Raw genomic sequence first — 16726 nt, forward strand, 5'->3', positions numbered from 1 at the left:
TTGCAAACAACTTTACAAGAAATGGAAGAGAGAGATTTAGGGAAGATGAATATGAGATAGAAATAGATAAAAAAAATAATTTAAGTATATGTATAAATGGACAATTATGAAAATTTTATACAGTCAAGAGAAGTCTCTGCTAATTTTAAAAGCACAATAATAATTAGTATAATTTAGAAAAAAAATAGTAATAATACTTAAAATTTATCCTAAATTTAAAAAAGAAAAGAGAGCTTTTTGCTTTTATTTTCCTTTTTTCTATTTTTGGGGGTGAAAACGTCATTCTACTGGCACTCTGTCCAAGTCCAAGTTTTTGTAGCCGTGCTCGATCATCTTTAATCTCAGAGACGTGGCACTTCCAGTAGAGCAGCTTCAGCCGGAAGAGAACATCGCCGAGAAAATGGCCTTTTCGACGGGCTCAATTGTAAGCAAATTCGAACTCAATTTTACTTACCAGAATTAAACGATTCCATCTTTCGAGTTCTCTTTACTTGTTTACACTCACATACGCACCTGATTGGCTTATTTGTATTCGGTCAAAGACAATTTAAAATGATGTAAAAACTAAACCTAAGTCATAATCGCGTAAATAAGCTTGTGTTGGGTGGATTATTTATATATAGTCATTTTCATGTGATTGGATTTACAAATTGTGGTGATCGGTGACATTTCTGATTTGTGCAATGCCAGTACTTTCAGTGATAGTTCTTTCCAAGTAATTTTTGTTTTTGTTTCGTTAGACTCTAATCTATACGATAGAGTTCAATTTTAGTCAAGATCCACAATCAATGGCCAAATAAAAGCATGATCCACTTTGAGGGAATCAAATTTTTACTTGGGAGAGCTGAGCTCAATATCTGAACAGTTAATTGAACCACTTGGGCATTGGCAATTTAAACTATTTAAAAGGAATAAAAAATAAACATTTTTGGTGCTATGTACACATTGACATTGCTGAATTTCTCACACAACTAAGAGCACATTTATTTTCTAAATTTTGATGGATGCATGACATATTTAGACATTTTTCTGTTCTTCCGCGTAACATTGCTTGTGCATATTTTTAGTTGTTTCACCCTAGACGTTGCTTTTTATTTTCTCATATCTGATACTTGATTTCAGGAAGGAAAAGAATCCCATGATGAAATCAATATCCGTAGTTATGCCATCACACGGGTTAATTTACTTTTTTTTTGGGTCATTTTTTTGGATCTATTTCACATGCCACCAAAAAACAAGTAATGAAAGAACTTTGCATGCTGATTTTCAGAGGGTAAGTCCTCAAAGGCGAAGGGAACAGGTTTACATCGGTTGTGGAGCTGGGTTTGGTGGTGATAGACCTTTGGCAGCTCTCAAGTTGCTTCAGAGAGTGGACCTGAACTATATTGTCCTTGAATGCCTGGCAGAACGGACCCTTGCAGATAGGTGCCATGCATGGGAGAATGGTGGAGAGGGTTATGATCCTCGCAGTATGTTTTCATACTCTTCTTTCATTCAAATTCCATTAGTGCATGGTTCAGCATGTTGGAATGCTTCACCTGAAAACTGAACTGACTTTGCCAAAAACATGCTGCTCTCCTTTTTGGAAACCTAGGCTTAAACGTCTTGACATAAAAAAAAAAAAAAACATTTCATGTCAAACATTCCCCGAGTTTTACATAGTTTGAGTTTTTCTGGACATCTTATAGATGAGGGGATATTTATAATTTTGTTTCTCTTTTCACTTTTGAAAAGAGCGGACTTGTCAATATACTACAGACACCGAATTTTAACTTAATCCTTTTTTGCTTCCAACTTGTAATGTTTTCCAAGAATTTTACTTTGTTATCTGATGTTCTCAAATTCCAATGGTTGTGCAGTTGCAGAGTGGATGTCGTTGCTCTTGCCTTTGGCTGTAGCAAAAGGAACTTGCATAATTACCAACATGGGTGCAAGTAAGAAGGCATTTAAGAAAAGTTCAGTAAGCTTTTAATTGTTGATCCCCTGTCGATATGTTCTTTTGCTTGTCTAACCTAGTGTGCATGTTTCTTTTCTTCAATTGGAGTGAGTTCACTTGGTGCTCAGGAAAAAGTTTTAGAAATAGCAGCCAGCATGGGTATTAGTATTACTGTTGGTGTAGCACATCAATTTTCTATCACTAAATCAGGTATTTATTGACATCCATCTTTCACAAGTTGCATAATTATTATTCAATCTGATAACTGACTATTTCTGATTGGGATATTTTGCAGCTCCTTTTTTCTATGTCTTTTTCAAGGTCAAATGTTTCGCTGATTCACATTCATCTTCCTTTCTTTCTTTCTTTCTTTTTTTTTTGGGTCTTATTCAGGTGTAGACCCTTGCTTAAGAGATTCTGATGGGGTAAGAACTCCATACTCTTTAACTTTGTTTTTCAATTAAGTTGTGTCAGCGTCCATATCTGTGTTAGCTATGTATGTTCCTCTTCTTTTTGGTATTGCCATTGTATCTCATTAGCATCTTGTGTTGTGGTTGCTGTTAATTCCTCCACACTCCCCTCTCCCTTTATTTTATAAGAATTTTGGCTTTGCTTTTTACTATAATTTATGTAGTATATTAGCATCTATCTGGGAGCTGCTCCAATTGTTGAATGTCTTGAGAGGTATAAACCAGATGTTGTTATCACATCTCGAGTTGCTGATGCTGCCTTATTCTTAGCGCCAATGGTATGACTTTTTCCCCCCATGTCTCTTTCTGTTTTCTTTCAAATAATCTATGTGCTTTGTTTGAGTTTTTTGATATCAACACAATATTCTAAACTTTGTTAGTTAATTGGTATTTTCCTGCTGTGCATGTGCAGCAGTTTCATGCATGTTATTTGTCTACACAGATAGGTTTCATGGATTTGTCTACTTTTGACCAGTTATTAATATGTCTGACTTTAAGTTTGATTATATGCTAAGGTGACATTAGGCACAATAGGATGACCGCTAAAGCAACATGAGATTATGTGACACTGAAAGTTCATTCCCAAAACTGTTGATATTGCAAACTTAATGTCCATTGGATTTACTATATTGTACCATGCAAAAATTTTATCCAAAGATTATCCACAAATTGTCCTTTAATTTTTATATGGTTGACATTTTTGTTGCATAGGAAGTAATACAATTGTACTTTTACTTTTGTAGGAATAGGCTTTGGTACTCCATACTTTACATGATGAAATCTAAAAATGGTGTACCCCAGTTTCAAACAGACTTAAGACCCTGATACTCCCATTTTGTTGTGTTGTTACTTGCATTGGAAGTGAACCTCAAATATCTCATCAGTGTATGATTAGGTTTATGAACTAGGTTGGGACTGGGATGATTTCAACCTTCTCGCCCAAGGGTCTTTGGCTGGCCACTTGTTAGAGTGTGGTTGTCAACTTACAGGAGGATATTTCATGCATCCAGGTGTCCCATTATACTAGTTTGTCTGTGCAGGGTTTCCTTGCGATTCCTTTTGACTCCTATGGATCTCATCATATCACATTAACAATTTTTTTATGTGTTTTTCCTACCATAGGAGATAAATACCGAGACATATCTTTCCCAAGTCTCTTTGATTTGTCACTTCCTTTTGTTGAAGTGAGTTTTGATGGGAAAGTATGTGTTGCAAAGGCAGATGGCAGTGGTGGGGCTTTAAATTTTAGCACTTGTGCCCAACAACTCCTTTATGAAGTTGGGGATCCTGGTGCTTACATTACTCCTGATGTAGTAAGTTATATCTGCTTTTGCATGCAGTATTTGGCAGTGAAAAAGAAAAGAAAATCAGAGCTAATTTGAAAACTTCTGATTGAAGCAGATAGTAGATTTTCGGAATGTTTCATTTCAACAATTATCAAGCAGTAAGGTTCTATGTTCTGGAGCAAAACCCTCTCCTTCATTAGTACCTGAAAAACTGTTGCTGTTGGTTCCAAAGGTAATTTATGAATTTTTGTTAGTGAAACATTAGTAATTAGCTTCTGAGCTTCTGGACTGTATGCGAATATTGTTTATATTTGGTTCCTTGTTAAATATGAATGAAGAATGGGTGACATTTAACATTTCAACAAAGGTACCAATGGAACACAGCTGGGTGAAATTGGATTTCTATTTAAATATGAATCGTTTATCAAATGCAACAGTCGTATTTCATACCTAACAGGCTTGTTTTTGCCCAGCTTTAGCCAATTCCTTGGTGATCTAGTCTGATAGGAAACTATACTCTGGATTTTCGAGCCAATGAAACCATTGTCTTTTGCTCTAGAACTCTTCACAGTCACCATTCCATTTATATTTATTTATCTGACAGACCTTTCTGCGCAATTTTTCTTCCATAGCTGAGAACGAACATATTTGGGCTGAATATTGAGAATAGCTTCTTGTTTTATGATATTTTGTTTGTTAAATTGCAATTTTTCCATTGCAGTGCTTATCAAACTAATTAGTTTATATATGTTTTGAATGAGGCTGTTTGTTCTCAGGAAGTTTCTTTCATTGCTAATGTACTAATTCTTCTACTTTTCAGGACTGTGGATGGAGGGGCTGGGGTGAGATATCTTATGGGGGATATCAATGTATAAAACGTGCTGAAGCTGCTGAATTTCTGGTATGTAGTGTTATGGCTTCCATCCTGTTCCTAGATTTCCTTGGTAATGTATATTCTATAACATTTGTGACAATGATCATTTACATGAATGACTATTGAGATTTGCCTTAGAGGTGGCTTGTAGGGTAGGCCATTGCTTTCAGTATATGAATGTGAAGATGAAGATTGGCTGTTGAAGAAAGCGAGAAAAAGTATTTATTTAATAGGATTTATAAAGCGTCTACAGGACAAATTAGTTGATTCTATAGAATATGGGATTTGAAGTGGGGCCTGGAAGAAATATTGATTGTGGGCATATCTCTCTGTAGAAACTTTTTTTGCGGTTGTTCTGAATCATGATAATCGAGGAGATATGGTGGTGGATTACTTTGTTTAAAACACTAGGACTATCTGAATCGTACTTCTGTTAAGCCATCTCAAATGTTGGAAGTTTGAGGTGGTTATTAATCTTCTGGACAAGTCTTCTAGCACCAAATCCTTTTGATGTGAAGATGCCTAGCTATCTTTTGAAAGGGTCTCAAATTCTTGTTTTTTGTTCTTTTCTACAATAAGTTAATTACAGGCATGGAAAACTTAATTTACCATCTAATGCAGTTATATACTTGTGTGCTTCTAAGATGTCAAACTTTGCCCATTAACTATGGAATGGGAAATCTGTTATCAGTAGAATTTTCTAGCAGGCATAGGACTTGCATACTTTCTCCATTGTAAGATAGAGCAAGGAAAATTTCATATTTTTCTGTGTAAAGAGAGGATGCATTTATACAAGTTTTGGTTTCCTAAACTTAAACCAATCCAGATCCTACAATCAAGCTTCTTGATTGATGCTTGATATCTTACAGCTACGGCTACAGCTACTGCTTTATATTATTTTACAGCTTTAATCTTTCCATATTTACAACATCCAGTAAAGCGTGTTTTTAAACCATAAAAAAAAGTAAAATGGGGTTATTATGTAATATAGATCATAAAGAGTAGCTCTTTACTATCCATAATGCTTAGGTTATACCCACCCTACTGGATATGTTGAATGTGTATGCCCCTTCCATTTTTGACTGCTTCATGCTTCACTTAGGAATGTCTAGAAATTTGAACTGCCAGTATTAGGTAGATTCTTTTAGTCAAAAGAGGATCCTGTTACTGTTTGGCATCCAGGGAATGTTCAGCCTTATGCTTCATTTGTCTTTCTTTGTGGTGAATGGATTAAACCTAGATCCATCTCCAACATATTGTTATGTTTGGTGTCCCAAGGTGGGACCAAGGACTATTTTTATGATTATTTGGTAGGCTGCCCCTAAAAATTGGATTAGATGTAATATGAAGGGCTGCTTGATTATAAAAAATAAGCTGCGTAGGCCTTGAATCTCCGAATCTTGATTCCTTAAGAAGTTGTTTGAGCCAAACCAACTCATGTGTAGCTAAAGCGATGGCCCAATACTCTGCTTTTCTTACTTTTCCAAGGCACCAAATTACCTTCAACTAGATACATTAGCCTGAGGCAAAGTGCCTATCTATAGGACAACCAACCCAATTTGCGTTAGTATATCCAACAACCTATTTGTGTCCTTTGGTCTCAAACAAGAAGTTTCTACTAGGAGCACTCTTAATGTACCTCAAGATACTCACTATAGCATGCCATTGACTATCACAAGGGGTGCCCAAGAACTGACTCACCACATTAATAAGAAAAGAGATGTATGGTCATGTAATGGTGAGGTAATTAAGCTTCCCAACCAGTCTCCTATACTGCCAAGAATCCTCTAATGGCTCCCCTTGTCCTGGTATAAGTTTAACATTAGGATCCATAGGAGTATCTATAGGTTAAGAATCAAGTATGCCAGTCTTCTCCAAAATATTAAAGGCATACTTTTGTTGAGAGATGCACACACCATGTACAGACTGAGCTACCTCAATACCAAGGAAATACTTCAACCTGCCCAAATCCTTAGTCTAAAAATGAGAGAGCAAATGAGCCTTCAATTGTCCAATATTGATCTTATCGTCACTTGTAATAACGATGTCATCTACATACACCACCAAGAGTATTATTGCACTAGTGGAATGGCAATAGAAAAAATAATGATCAGCTTTAGTTTTAGTCATTCCAAAAGATTGGATGACAAAATTGAAGTGACTAAACTAACACCGAGGAAACTGAGTCAAGACATCTAAGGAGTTCTTCAGGGAACATACTAGGTTAGACTCCCCCTGAGTAATAAATTCAGGAGGTTGCTCCATAAACATCTCTTCTTGAAGATTGCCATGAAGAAAGGCATTCGTAATATCCAATTGGTAAAGAGGTTGCTGCTAATTAGCTGCCATAGCAAGAAAGACACGAACAAAAGCAATCTTAGCCATTGGAGAGAAGGTATCACCATAATCCAATCCAAAAATTGAGTATAACTCTTTGCAACCAACCAGGCTTTTGGATGATCAACAATGCCATCTAGACCAACCTTAATAGTAAATACCCACCAAGAACTAACCATGGACTTCCCTGTAGGGAGAGGAACAAGATCCCATGTCTCATTAGCTAACAAGGTAGACATCTCCACATCCATAGAAAGATTGCTAGCCAGGGTGAGAAAGAGCCTCTGCATTTGTCTTAGGAATAGAAACAAGAAAGTGCATATACAAAAGTAGAATAAGTAGGTGAATCGATGATAGCTCACAAAAGTAAAAATGGGATGAGTGTTTTGAGTGGAATGTGTACCTCGGTGAACAGGAGCATGGGCAGAATCGAAGGGAGACTGAAGAATGGCACCATTTGGAGGAAGACATAGATCTAAAGGAACATCATCATCTGCAATAGGTGGTGTTGGAGTTACTACAAGAGGCACAAATGGTTGCTTAGAACAACATTGGTAAGTTTGAAAAGGAGTAGAAATAGTAGGAACAAGAATAGGGATTAGGACTAGGAAAGGAAAGGATAAGTCAAGAAGAACCTCATGAAGAGAGGAAGAAGAAGCATCTGATGGTAAAGAGAAAAAGGGAGTAAACTTAAAGAATGTGACATCAAAAGAGAGAAAGTATATATCAATATCAGGTCAGTATCTCTTATATCCCTTTTGATGACAAGAGTAGCCTAGAAATAAAAATTTGATCCAACGAGGAGACAATTTATCATGACATGGGGAAAGAAGATGGACAAAACAAGTTAATTCAAAGACACGCTCGGTGGGGGGGGGGGGGGGGGGGGTTAATAGGATGGATGGGATCACAAGGAAAAAGTAAAGTATGTGAAATGTCCCCATTCAAGACAAGAGGATGGCATACAGTTGATCATATAACTAGAGGTGAGAATAACTGGATCCTAGAAAGAAATAGGAAAAGCGTTCGAGCAATCTTAATGAGATGACAATTTTCACATTCTGCCACCCCATTTTGTTGTGGAGTATAAGAGCAAGAGAACAACTGAATAATCCCCGAGATGGGTGAAAAGTCTAAAATACAGTAGGACAATATTCTTTAGAACTATCACTCTTGAAGAATCCAAATTGGATGATCAAATTGAGTGGAAATTTCATTTCAAGAATAAGTGAACAAAGATTGCAATTTAGTACGATATTTCATTAAATAGAGCCAAGTATAATGAGAATGATCATCAATGAATGTAACAAAATAGGAAAGACCCCATTTAGACTTGACTCTGCTAGGACCCCAAATGTTGGAGTGTACAAGATCAAAAGGAGCATTAGCTTGTTTATTAAAATGACTAGAATAGGAAGAATGGACATGCTTGCCTAATTGACAAGTCTCACATTCTAAAATAGTCAATCACAATGTAGGAACCATCGGTCAAAGAGTGGGTAAGTGAGGATGACCAAGTCAGGAATGAATCTAGTGAGGAGAGGACCTTGTAGTAGCATAAGCAAACACCATAGAGGATGGCAAGGCAAGATGGTAAAGTCAATTAAGCTCATGCCTGATGCCAATTATTTTTCCTGTACCTCAATCCTACACAAGAACAGAATCAAAATCAAAGATGACATGACAATTCAAAGATCAAGTGAGACGAGTAATAGAGATGAGACTATATAGACAACTAGAAACATGTAAAACAAAATTAAGAGAAATAAATAGAAGTGGATAAACCCTACCTATACCTAGGAGAATGGTTTTAGAATCGTCAGCCACAATGATAGGAGGAAGGGAAATAGATGAATCAAATTGAGAAAATAAAGTTTTATTACCAGAAATAAAGTTTTAAGCATCATAAATAGTTTGTCTCTTTCTTTCTCCTACTCAGTAAGATCGACTGTAACAAGGAGCATTGCATTAAAATTTGTCACAACGAACGAATATGATCCAAGTAAGTAGCCACATTAGAGTCTCCTATCTGAAGATAGAATAGATTTCTAATGATATTGTATAAGTGCACAATATCATTAGTGTACAGTTGCTGAGCATGAGACCAAATATCAAAACAATTCTCATATGCAGGAAATAAGGGATCAAATCAACATCTATTGACTGCCATAACAGTGCAACCAACTATGCATTCATGCGATCTTATATGTTCCTGTTAGTTTCAGGGATGTCAGTGAGCTTCGTAGTCAAGTGGTCAATCACACCATGTCCTTGAAAGCACATTCTTACAGAGGCTGACCCTGATAGATAATTATTGCCATTAAATTTGTCAGTTGTAATGGCAGGAATACCAGAAAAAGACATTACAGTCAAAGGTACAATCATAGTAGAAGAGAAACTCTCCACTCTAGGATTTGATGATGCCATATCTCAAGACCCAAACACTGAAATCTGAAGCAACAGAAATATCAAACCCAAACCAGCATCTGCAAGGAGGTTCTGCAAACCAGATGAACCAGATCCAAAGGTGTCACAGAATCTGGAGGAGGTGTCGCCAGAGCTGGAGAAGGTGTCGTGGGATCTGGGGGCATTGTGAAGGAGGTCACCAGATCTGGAGATGTCAAAAACTGAAATTGTGAACTGAAACCTCAGGTCCTGAAGTGTCTGATCTGAAACATCACACTATGTACAATACTAAAAAGCTATATCCTTCTAACAAAGGTAACTTTGTTGGGAGTTAAGTTCTTCCATTTCTGGGCTAAAATCTTTCATGCCTTTTCCTCTGGTAGTCTCTTTTGTTTCCCTGTGTTATATGCTCCACCAGAAGCATTCTTGATATATATATTTTTTTAATACTGTAGCAATGTCAATAATGTAAATCTTGTGTACTGGACCTTATCCTATCTCTATATTCAGTGTAATTTTTACTTATCAAAGATAATGAAGACATTTTTTCTACTGGAATTTAAAAGAGATTCCTTTTAACTATTTTGTCTCATAGATTTTTTTTCTTGTAATATAATTCTTAATCTTATTAGGTAAGATCATGGATGGAAGAAGTGTATCCGGGTATTAGCAGCCGGATAGTTTCTTACATAATTGGGTTGGATAGCCTTAAGGCAACCAGCATTGGTAACAGCACCACTATGCAGATGGCTAGTGAAGATATTAGGCTACATATGGATGGGATATTTGAGCAGAAGGAACATGCAGTTCAATTTACAAAAGAGTTTATTGCTTTGTACACAAATGGACCTGCTGGAGGTGGCGGCATCAGGTCTTTACTTTTAACTGTTTTTCCTTTTTCTTTTTGCTAATGTTTTGCCCTCTTTTTAGTAGCTTAAACCACATCATTTCATTCTTTCTTTCTTTCTTCCTTCCTTTTATTTGTTTTAATAGGTTAAGCCAATAATATTTTCTTGGTTGTGGTTCAAAATAGGAACCTTCTTAAGAGAATTTCAATGGACAATCATTTTAGTTTGTGGATTAACCAATTTGAACTGCAAGCAAATAATTTGTTGAACCAGGATAAATTCTTGTTTTTTTTTTTTCTTTTTTTTCCTTTTCTTCTTTGGCTATAAAATCACTGTGAATCTATGATTGTATTTGGTTGTTGTCCAGGTTTATATTAATCTGGCTCTCCTTTCTGTCCTCCTGAAACCAGGATTAAGCAATGTTGGATTGTTAGACCATTGACGTGAAATCTGCCAAGCTCACAAACCTTAATTTGACACAATATCCAAAAAGCATAGATAAATAAGCCTGAACACTGAGAGTAGTTCAACATGAGCACTCATGATACTTCTCAAAACTACATGGTAAACAGCTCAGAAATGCTTCACTGTGGTGTCCGAGCCTTGTGTCACTCTGTATTTGTCTAGCAAATTGGGTAAAGATCAGTTCATGTTGGCAGTTCCCAGACCATTGTTGGGCTAAGCTTGAGATGGATATTTAGTTATTAATTCTATCACAATAATTCTCCTCCAATGTTGAGTGTGGTGCCCATTTGTTTGCTAGTTTCAGGGTATTTTGATAGGCGTAGCAGTAAACGAGAGGCTGTGTAGGCTTAAATTTGAGCCATAAATGCAGGTTCTATCCTTATCAGAACTCATGATCTGCTGGTCTTTATGTCAAGCATCATATATTTACAAATTGTTCTTATTTGTCATCTTACTTTCTGTCAAATATTTTTTTCTCATTTGCCAAAGCATTTGTCTACTTCTCTGCATTCTAGATACTGATTCTCCAGTTCTCAAAAGCTAGAATTGTGGTTTGATGTTGTGCTGATATTATCTAACAACGATGATTTCAAATTTTCAAAATGAACAAATTGATTACTTATTTATTTTAACAGTTTGCCGTGCCAGTTATTAGATATTTGTTATGTGGATTTCTTTTTCTTATTTGAACTGTTAATGCTGTTTCTGTTTGTGTTAAAAAATGCAGCACTGGACACAAGAAAGAGATAATTCTTGAAAAAGGATTTGTATGTCTCTCTCTCTCTCTCTCTCCCCCCCCCCCCCCTCCCATTCAATGAACACGTATGTGAAATTATAAATTAATTTAATTTCACTCAAAGGATATGATCAGTCAACAACAACATATCAAGTTTTTATCTTGCTATGTGGGGTTGCCTATATGAATTCTAGGTTGCAAATCATTTCAATCTATCTTCTATCAGGACATTATGACTGATCATATTTAAGTGTCTCACACCAAGTTTTTCTTGGTCTACCTTTTTCTCTTTTGCTAGAGACTTATTCCAGTCAATCCACTCATCTTACAGAAGCATATGTTGGTCTTCCTCTGCCATGACAAAATTATCTCAATCATATCTCACACATGTTTTCTTCACATGTACTTAGTTAGTCCCAGTAAATGGATCATTATTAGTTGCCTCTTATCCCCATCCTTTCCATTCAACTAGTATCTATTTTCAATCTTTTTTTAGGACTTCGGACTTAAGACTTTGATCTGCCCCTAGTCATTGTTAGTTTTATGATTGCAATGTCAACTTCCTATAGTTTGTTATTGGAAATATCAGTGTCTAACAGAAGTTTGATCGTGCAGGTAGCTCGTGAACATGTTCATGTGAACATTTGTTCAAAGCGAAATGAAGTAGCAAACTCAGATAATCAGGGAATCAATCTTCAGGGTGATGTATCAAGATCCCGTTCACTGCCTGAGCCAGTTGCACCAGCAATCAGGCTGGAAACCACACAAAATTCCTGCTCACTGTTCACATTACCAGACTGCTCTGCTGCTGGGGCTGGTGAAAGGATTCCTCTGTATAAAGTAGCCCATAGCAGAGCTGGTGACAAAGGAAATGACTTAAACTTTTCCCTTATCCCATATTTTCCCCCAGATGTCAAGAGGCTGAAGGTGATCATCACGCCACAATGGGTAAAAGAAGTTCTCTCACCTCTCCTGAATCCTTGTTCATTTCCCAACTCAGATGCTATTAGTGAGCGAGATAGATGGATTAACGAACATGTTAAGGTGGAAATATACGAAGTCAGAGGAATTCACTCTTTGAATGTCGTGGTCCGGAACATTTTAGATGGCGGCGTGAACTGCTCTCGGAGAATTGACCGGCACGGGAAGTCGATATCTGATCTCATATTGTCCCAACAAGTTGTATTGCCTCCATCAATATTATAGGATTAGGGCGTGACTGATGGGTGATGGCTTGCGAACCTCTCAACTTTTTGACTGTGTTCTTACTTGCCCAGTCATGTATTTACCTGTCAAATTAGCTGTGTGAACTTACAGTGATTGGAAGTATGTTTGATTGGAGCAGGTTCAGCTCTTTTGTATGATTTCGATCAACTCATTTAAGTTATAGAATGGGCAGCTCTTGCCTTAACTCTGTTTCTTTATTCAATATTAGGGAAGCAACGTCCAATAGTTTATATAGTTCAAGGGATTATGATCAACCATGTCCAATAGTTTGTATGTATGATTTAAAGGATTATGGTTAACTATAGGAGACTTTTAGCTATAAGGGCTCTGCTGAAGATATAATTATAAGTAAAATTGATTGATGAGATAGAATTTGACAAATATAGTTGATCTAACCTAGTCAAATTAAGGTTCGTTATGTTCTAATTTTAATTAAGTGTGCAAGTGATCTTAAGTTTAGCACAATAGTATCATGATAGGTAGGTTTGACTAACTATTTTCATATGTTGTGTTGGTTCTGACATAAGTTACGTTACGTTATATGTATAATAAAATATGAATATAATATTTAAAAATTTCAAAAAATAATAATACATCGGAAATCCTTTTATAAGCCACGCATGTAGTGTCAATTGACCATTTGTAAATGAGTGTAATAATAATAATAATAATAATTAAAAGAAGAATTAGAAAATTCTGCTTCAGTCCCTTAACTTTTAGGAATTGCAATTTGGTCCATGCCACATGGTATACACAAATAAATAAGAAAGGATAAACTAGTCCAAGTTCTATGTTAGCCAGGACCATTAAACAGCCCAAGGCTTGAAGAATCCAAATTCTATTCATCTGCGGACCATTTGAACGGGGAAAGAATGCATTTCAGACTATATAACTAATAATAATAATCTTAAAAGAAATGCTTCTTAACTAACATAACTACCAGTATAGCAATAGCTACATTGTCTATCTAATTTTGGGTCCAAAAATTTCCTTGAATGGGTCAAGACGTGAGCCTTCTTTCACTCCATTCCAATCAGATATCTACGAAATTATGCTCCTGCAACTTTCCATTTTAATCTCATAATACTGGGATCTCCAATCACGTGTCCGATGTCCATCCATGCCATCCCATTTTAGCTTAGTCCATTGCAAGAGAAGCTCAAATTCTATTTCATCTGATATATATCAGTTTTCTTTATACAAAACAAAGTCTTTGTTTTGTCTCAGTTACCCGAGGCAAAGGGAGGAAGCTCCTCCAGCACCCTTCTCATCGAACAACACTTTGATCCTCAAAAACGCAATCGATCTGTTGGGCTTCTTTATAAACTTATAATCGAAAAAAGAAGAAGAAGAAGAAGAAACTGTTGTAAGAACTTTTTTCCTTAGAGAGGAAAAGAAAAACTTGTTCAAATTTTCAAGTAATTTGTGAATAAGAGGAGGAAATGGAGTTCACAGGGACTTTGGATAAATGCAAGGCTTGTGATAAGACTGTTTATTTTGTTGATCTGTTGTCCGCTGATGGAGTTACTTATCACAAATCCTGCTTCAAATGCAGCCACTGCAAAGGAACTCTTGTCGTAAGCGATTCTCTTGGTTTAATTCCCTTTTCATTCTCTTCTCTCTTTTTTGGGTTTTTGTGTGAGCAACGGATCATAGAAGTCCAGTTATATAGCCAGCCCTTTTCGGTTAACAGATGAGCAACTACTCCTCCATGGATGGAGTCCTCTACTGCAAACCTCATTTCGAGCAACTCTTCAAGGAGTCCGGCAATTTCAGCAAGAATTTCCAGACTTGTGAGTCTCCTTTCATGGCAAACTCACATTCAAGTTTCTTAAATCTTTTTTATTTCTACTCATTTCCTCGGCTTCTTGCTTTCTGTTGTTCGATGAATTTTTCAGCAGCCAAGCCTGATAAGGATTCACAGGTATGCCTCCTTAAAAATGGTCTCAGTTTTCTCTTCTCAACCATCTGAATCCATTATCCAGCCAGCTTTTTGAGTCCTGCTCACCACTTGGAATGTTTATCATTGCCGGTTTGCTCAGAAGTTGCCCTTTTTCTAATCCCGTTTTACACTCTACTGAGTCATGAATGATAATTGTTCGTGACATCGATATTCAATCAATCCATCTTTTGCAGGCAAGGGGCCCGAGCAAAGTCTCTTCAATGTTCTCCGGAACACAAGACAAGTGTGCAGCTTGTAACAAAACTGTGTACCCACTTGAGAAGGTTAATTTGCACTGTTGTTTGTATCAAGCATTCCTACTTTTCACAACCCATGCCCCTCCTACCCGAATGGCGTCCCCATTTTTCTTTCCAAAACTCTCCTGTGAAAGAGATGGACTAACAATTTGTGTATTGGATATGCAAAACAGGTGACAATGGAAGGGGAGTCTTACCATAAGTCCTGCTTCAAGTGTGCTCATGGTGGCTGCCCTCTTACACACTCTTCCTATGCAGCCCTCGACGGGGTTCTCTACTGCAAGCACCATTTCCAGCGGCTCTTCATGGAGAAAGGAACCTACAGCCATATCCTGGAGGCGTCCAACCAAAAGAAGAGTGCTTCCGCGCTGGCTGCGGCAGAAGCAGAGGAGGCAGCAGAGGACGAGGCAAAGCCCGAGGCCGAGCCAGCTGATCAGACACAAGAGGACTAGTCCTAGTCCCAGTCCTAGCTAATTAACTGCTATATTTCTGTTCCATTTCCTGTTTCAAGGGATTATCTTTTTCCCAATACTTAAAAAAAGATTCCTGACCAAATTTCATGTCAGTCTGACTCTTCAATTTTTTTTTTGTTTCATGTTTGTTTCAAGTCCTCAAGAGATCATGTATGTGATCTATAGATATGTAGCTGATACATTCAATAATCTTTTTGGTACTGTTGGCCACAACTTGATGCAATTAGATTATTATCTATGTCTCGGGCGATGGTTTTATACGTAATTGTCTTCTATATTTCTCATATGTATCTGTTAATTAAGGATATTCATGATATAGTTTGGTCGGGTTTAACCCTTTTTAATACGTCAAATTATAAGTGTAATTTTTTTATTATTTCAAATCATACGATCTGATTTGGTCTCCATAAATCACACCAGACCACACTAAAAATATAATGCAGTTTGATGCAATTTTTGTGATTTGTTCGAGTGAACTTTTTATTGAGATTGATAAATTAACAAATTGGGCCAAAAGTTTTTTTGGTCGATAATTTTAACATATTTTGAGTTTTTCACTTCAAAATTAACTTTTTTACAAGAAAAAAAAGAGAAACTATACTAATAAATAATTTAAACAAACTACAACATATTATGGGTTTTATTTTTTAACTTTCATATTGTTAGACTAGTTAGACGGTTTCATTAAAAATCAAAAATATTTTTATTAAATAGTAAATAACACGATTTATGAATTTTTCAAACCATCTCAAATCATTCTCCTAAAAGAATCTCGTGATACGATACAATGTGATGCGGACGATTTTTACAGTTGAACGATTATTTGAACACCCCTACTGTCAGTCTACTTCTCTTTCCCATCACTGCCTCTCTGGTTCTGGCTTGCCTCCATTTTCCCCAGAAAATGTTTAGCCACGAAACAGGTGAAAAATAAGAATGCAGCTAACCATTCTATATTTTAGAGTGTAGGCATAGAAATAAGAAATTTGATGGATTGTGATGCTTAACTGGTGGATGTGGATGGCCTTTCTCTTGCTTGAAACTATAGGCAGATAACCACTCTATATTTTAGTAAAGTGGTTAAACCATATGAATACTTTAATTCAACTTGTCAATAAATTTAATTAATTATTTTATTAACATTCGTATAGCACAAAAAAGATTGACCGTAACACTTAGTTTTATTAAACGACGAATATCAATAAATTAAATCCACTATTTTATATCAAATTCTTATTATTCATATGAATTAATTCTATAAAAGTACTTGTATTTTAAAATTCAATGCAAAATAAAAAAATAAGAAATTATCTATAAGGCATATTTGAAAAAAAAAAATAGTCATTTTATTTTTAGTAAATTGTCCACACATTCATAATTTGAGTTTCTCGTTCTCGTTCTGACATTCTTCAAAATAGAAGTATAGTCCATGATATGTCCGTATAAATAAAAAATAAAATATATTAAAT

The 16726-nt window shown here is 36.1% G+C and overlaps 2 protein-coding genes across 3 annotated transcripts; both read left to right on the top strand.

The window, feature by feature from the left end:
* The first annotated feature begins 314 nt into the window (after window positions 1-314).
* LOC127801811 (uncharacterized) lies at window positions 315-12719 on the top strand. 2 transcript variants are annotated; one of them, XM_052337234.1, is made up of 14 exons: window positions 315-424; window positions 1123-1176; window positions 1271-1469; window positions 1860-1934; window positions 2045-2146; window positions 2330-2361; window positions 2571-2684; window positions 3302-3416; window positions 3529-3719; window positions 3808-3924; window positions 4513-4593; window positions 9942-10180; window positions 11350-11389; window positions 11974-12719. In XM_052337234.1, exons 1-14 carry the CDS (start codon window positions 401-403, stop codon window positions 12562-12564), a joined length of 1974 nt encoding a protein of 657 aa, XP_052193194.1. In that variant the 5' UTR covers window positions 315-400; the 3' UTR covers window positions 12565-12719. The 2 variants fall into 2 exon arrangements, with proteins under 2 accessions (XP_052193194.1, XP_052193195.1); XM_052337235.1 differs by lacking the exon at window positions 2571-2684.
* Window positions 12720-13600: 881 nt separating this feature from the next.
* Window positions 13601-15468, top strand: LOC127802458 (LIM domain-containing protein PLIM2c-like). Its single transcript, XM_052338292.1, has 5 exons — window positions 13601-14162; window positions 14279-14378; window positions 14484-14509; window positions 14722-14811; window positions 14958-15468. The coding sequence occupies exons 1-5, from the start codon at window positions 14028-14030 to the stop codon at window positions 15234-15236; spliced, it is 630 nt and encodes a 209-aa protein (XP_052194252.1). The 5' UTR covers window positions 13601-14027; the 3' UTR covers window positions 15237-15468.
* Window positions 15469-16726: the final 1258 nt, after the last annotated feature.

The sequence above is a fragment of the Diospyros lotus genome, chromosome 5 (genome assembly GCF_014633365.1).
Source record: "Diospyros lotus cultivar Yz01 chromosome 5, ASM1463336v1, whole genome shotgun sequence".
In the NCBI taxonomy this organism is placed as follows: Eukaryota; Viridiplantae; Streptophyta; class Magnoliopsida; order Ericales; family Ebenaceae; genus Diospyros; species Diospyros lotus.

Bases quoted from the DNA above. Each gene is read 5' to 3' on its own strand.
- LOC127801811 (XM_052337234.1), top strand. From the start codon at position 401: ATGGCCTTTTCGACGGGCTCAATT. The intron at 425-1,122 runs GTAAGCAAATTC...ACTTGATTTCAG, and splicing joins CCTTTTCGACGGGCTCAATT to GAAGGAAAAGAATCCCATGA. The intron at 10,181-11,349 runs GTCTTTACTTTT...TAAAAAATGCAG, and splicing joins GCTGGAGGTGGCGGCATCAG to CACTGGACACAAGAAAGAGA.
- LOC127802458 (XM_052338292.1), top strand. From the start codon at position 14,028: ATGGAGTTCACAGGGACTTTGGATAAATGCAAGGCTTGTGATAAGACT. The intron at 14,379-14,483 runs GTGAGTCTCCTT...TGAATTTTTCAG, and splicing joins CAGCAAGAATTTCCAGACTT to CAGCCAAGCCTGATAAGGAT. The intron at 14,510-14,721 runs GTATGCCTCCTT...CATCTTTTGCAG, and splicing joins AGCCTGATAAGGATTCACAG to GCAAGGGGCCCGAGCAAAGT.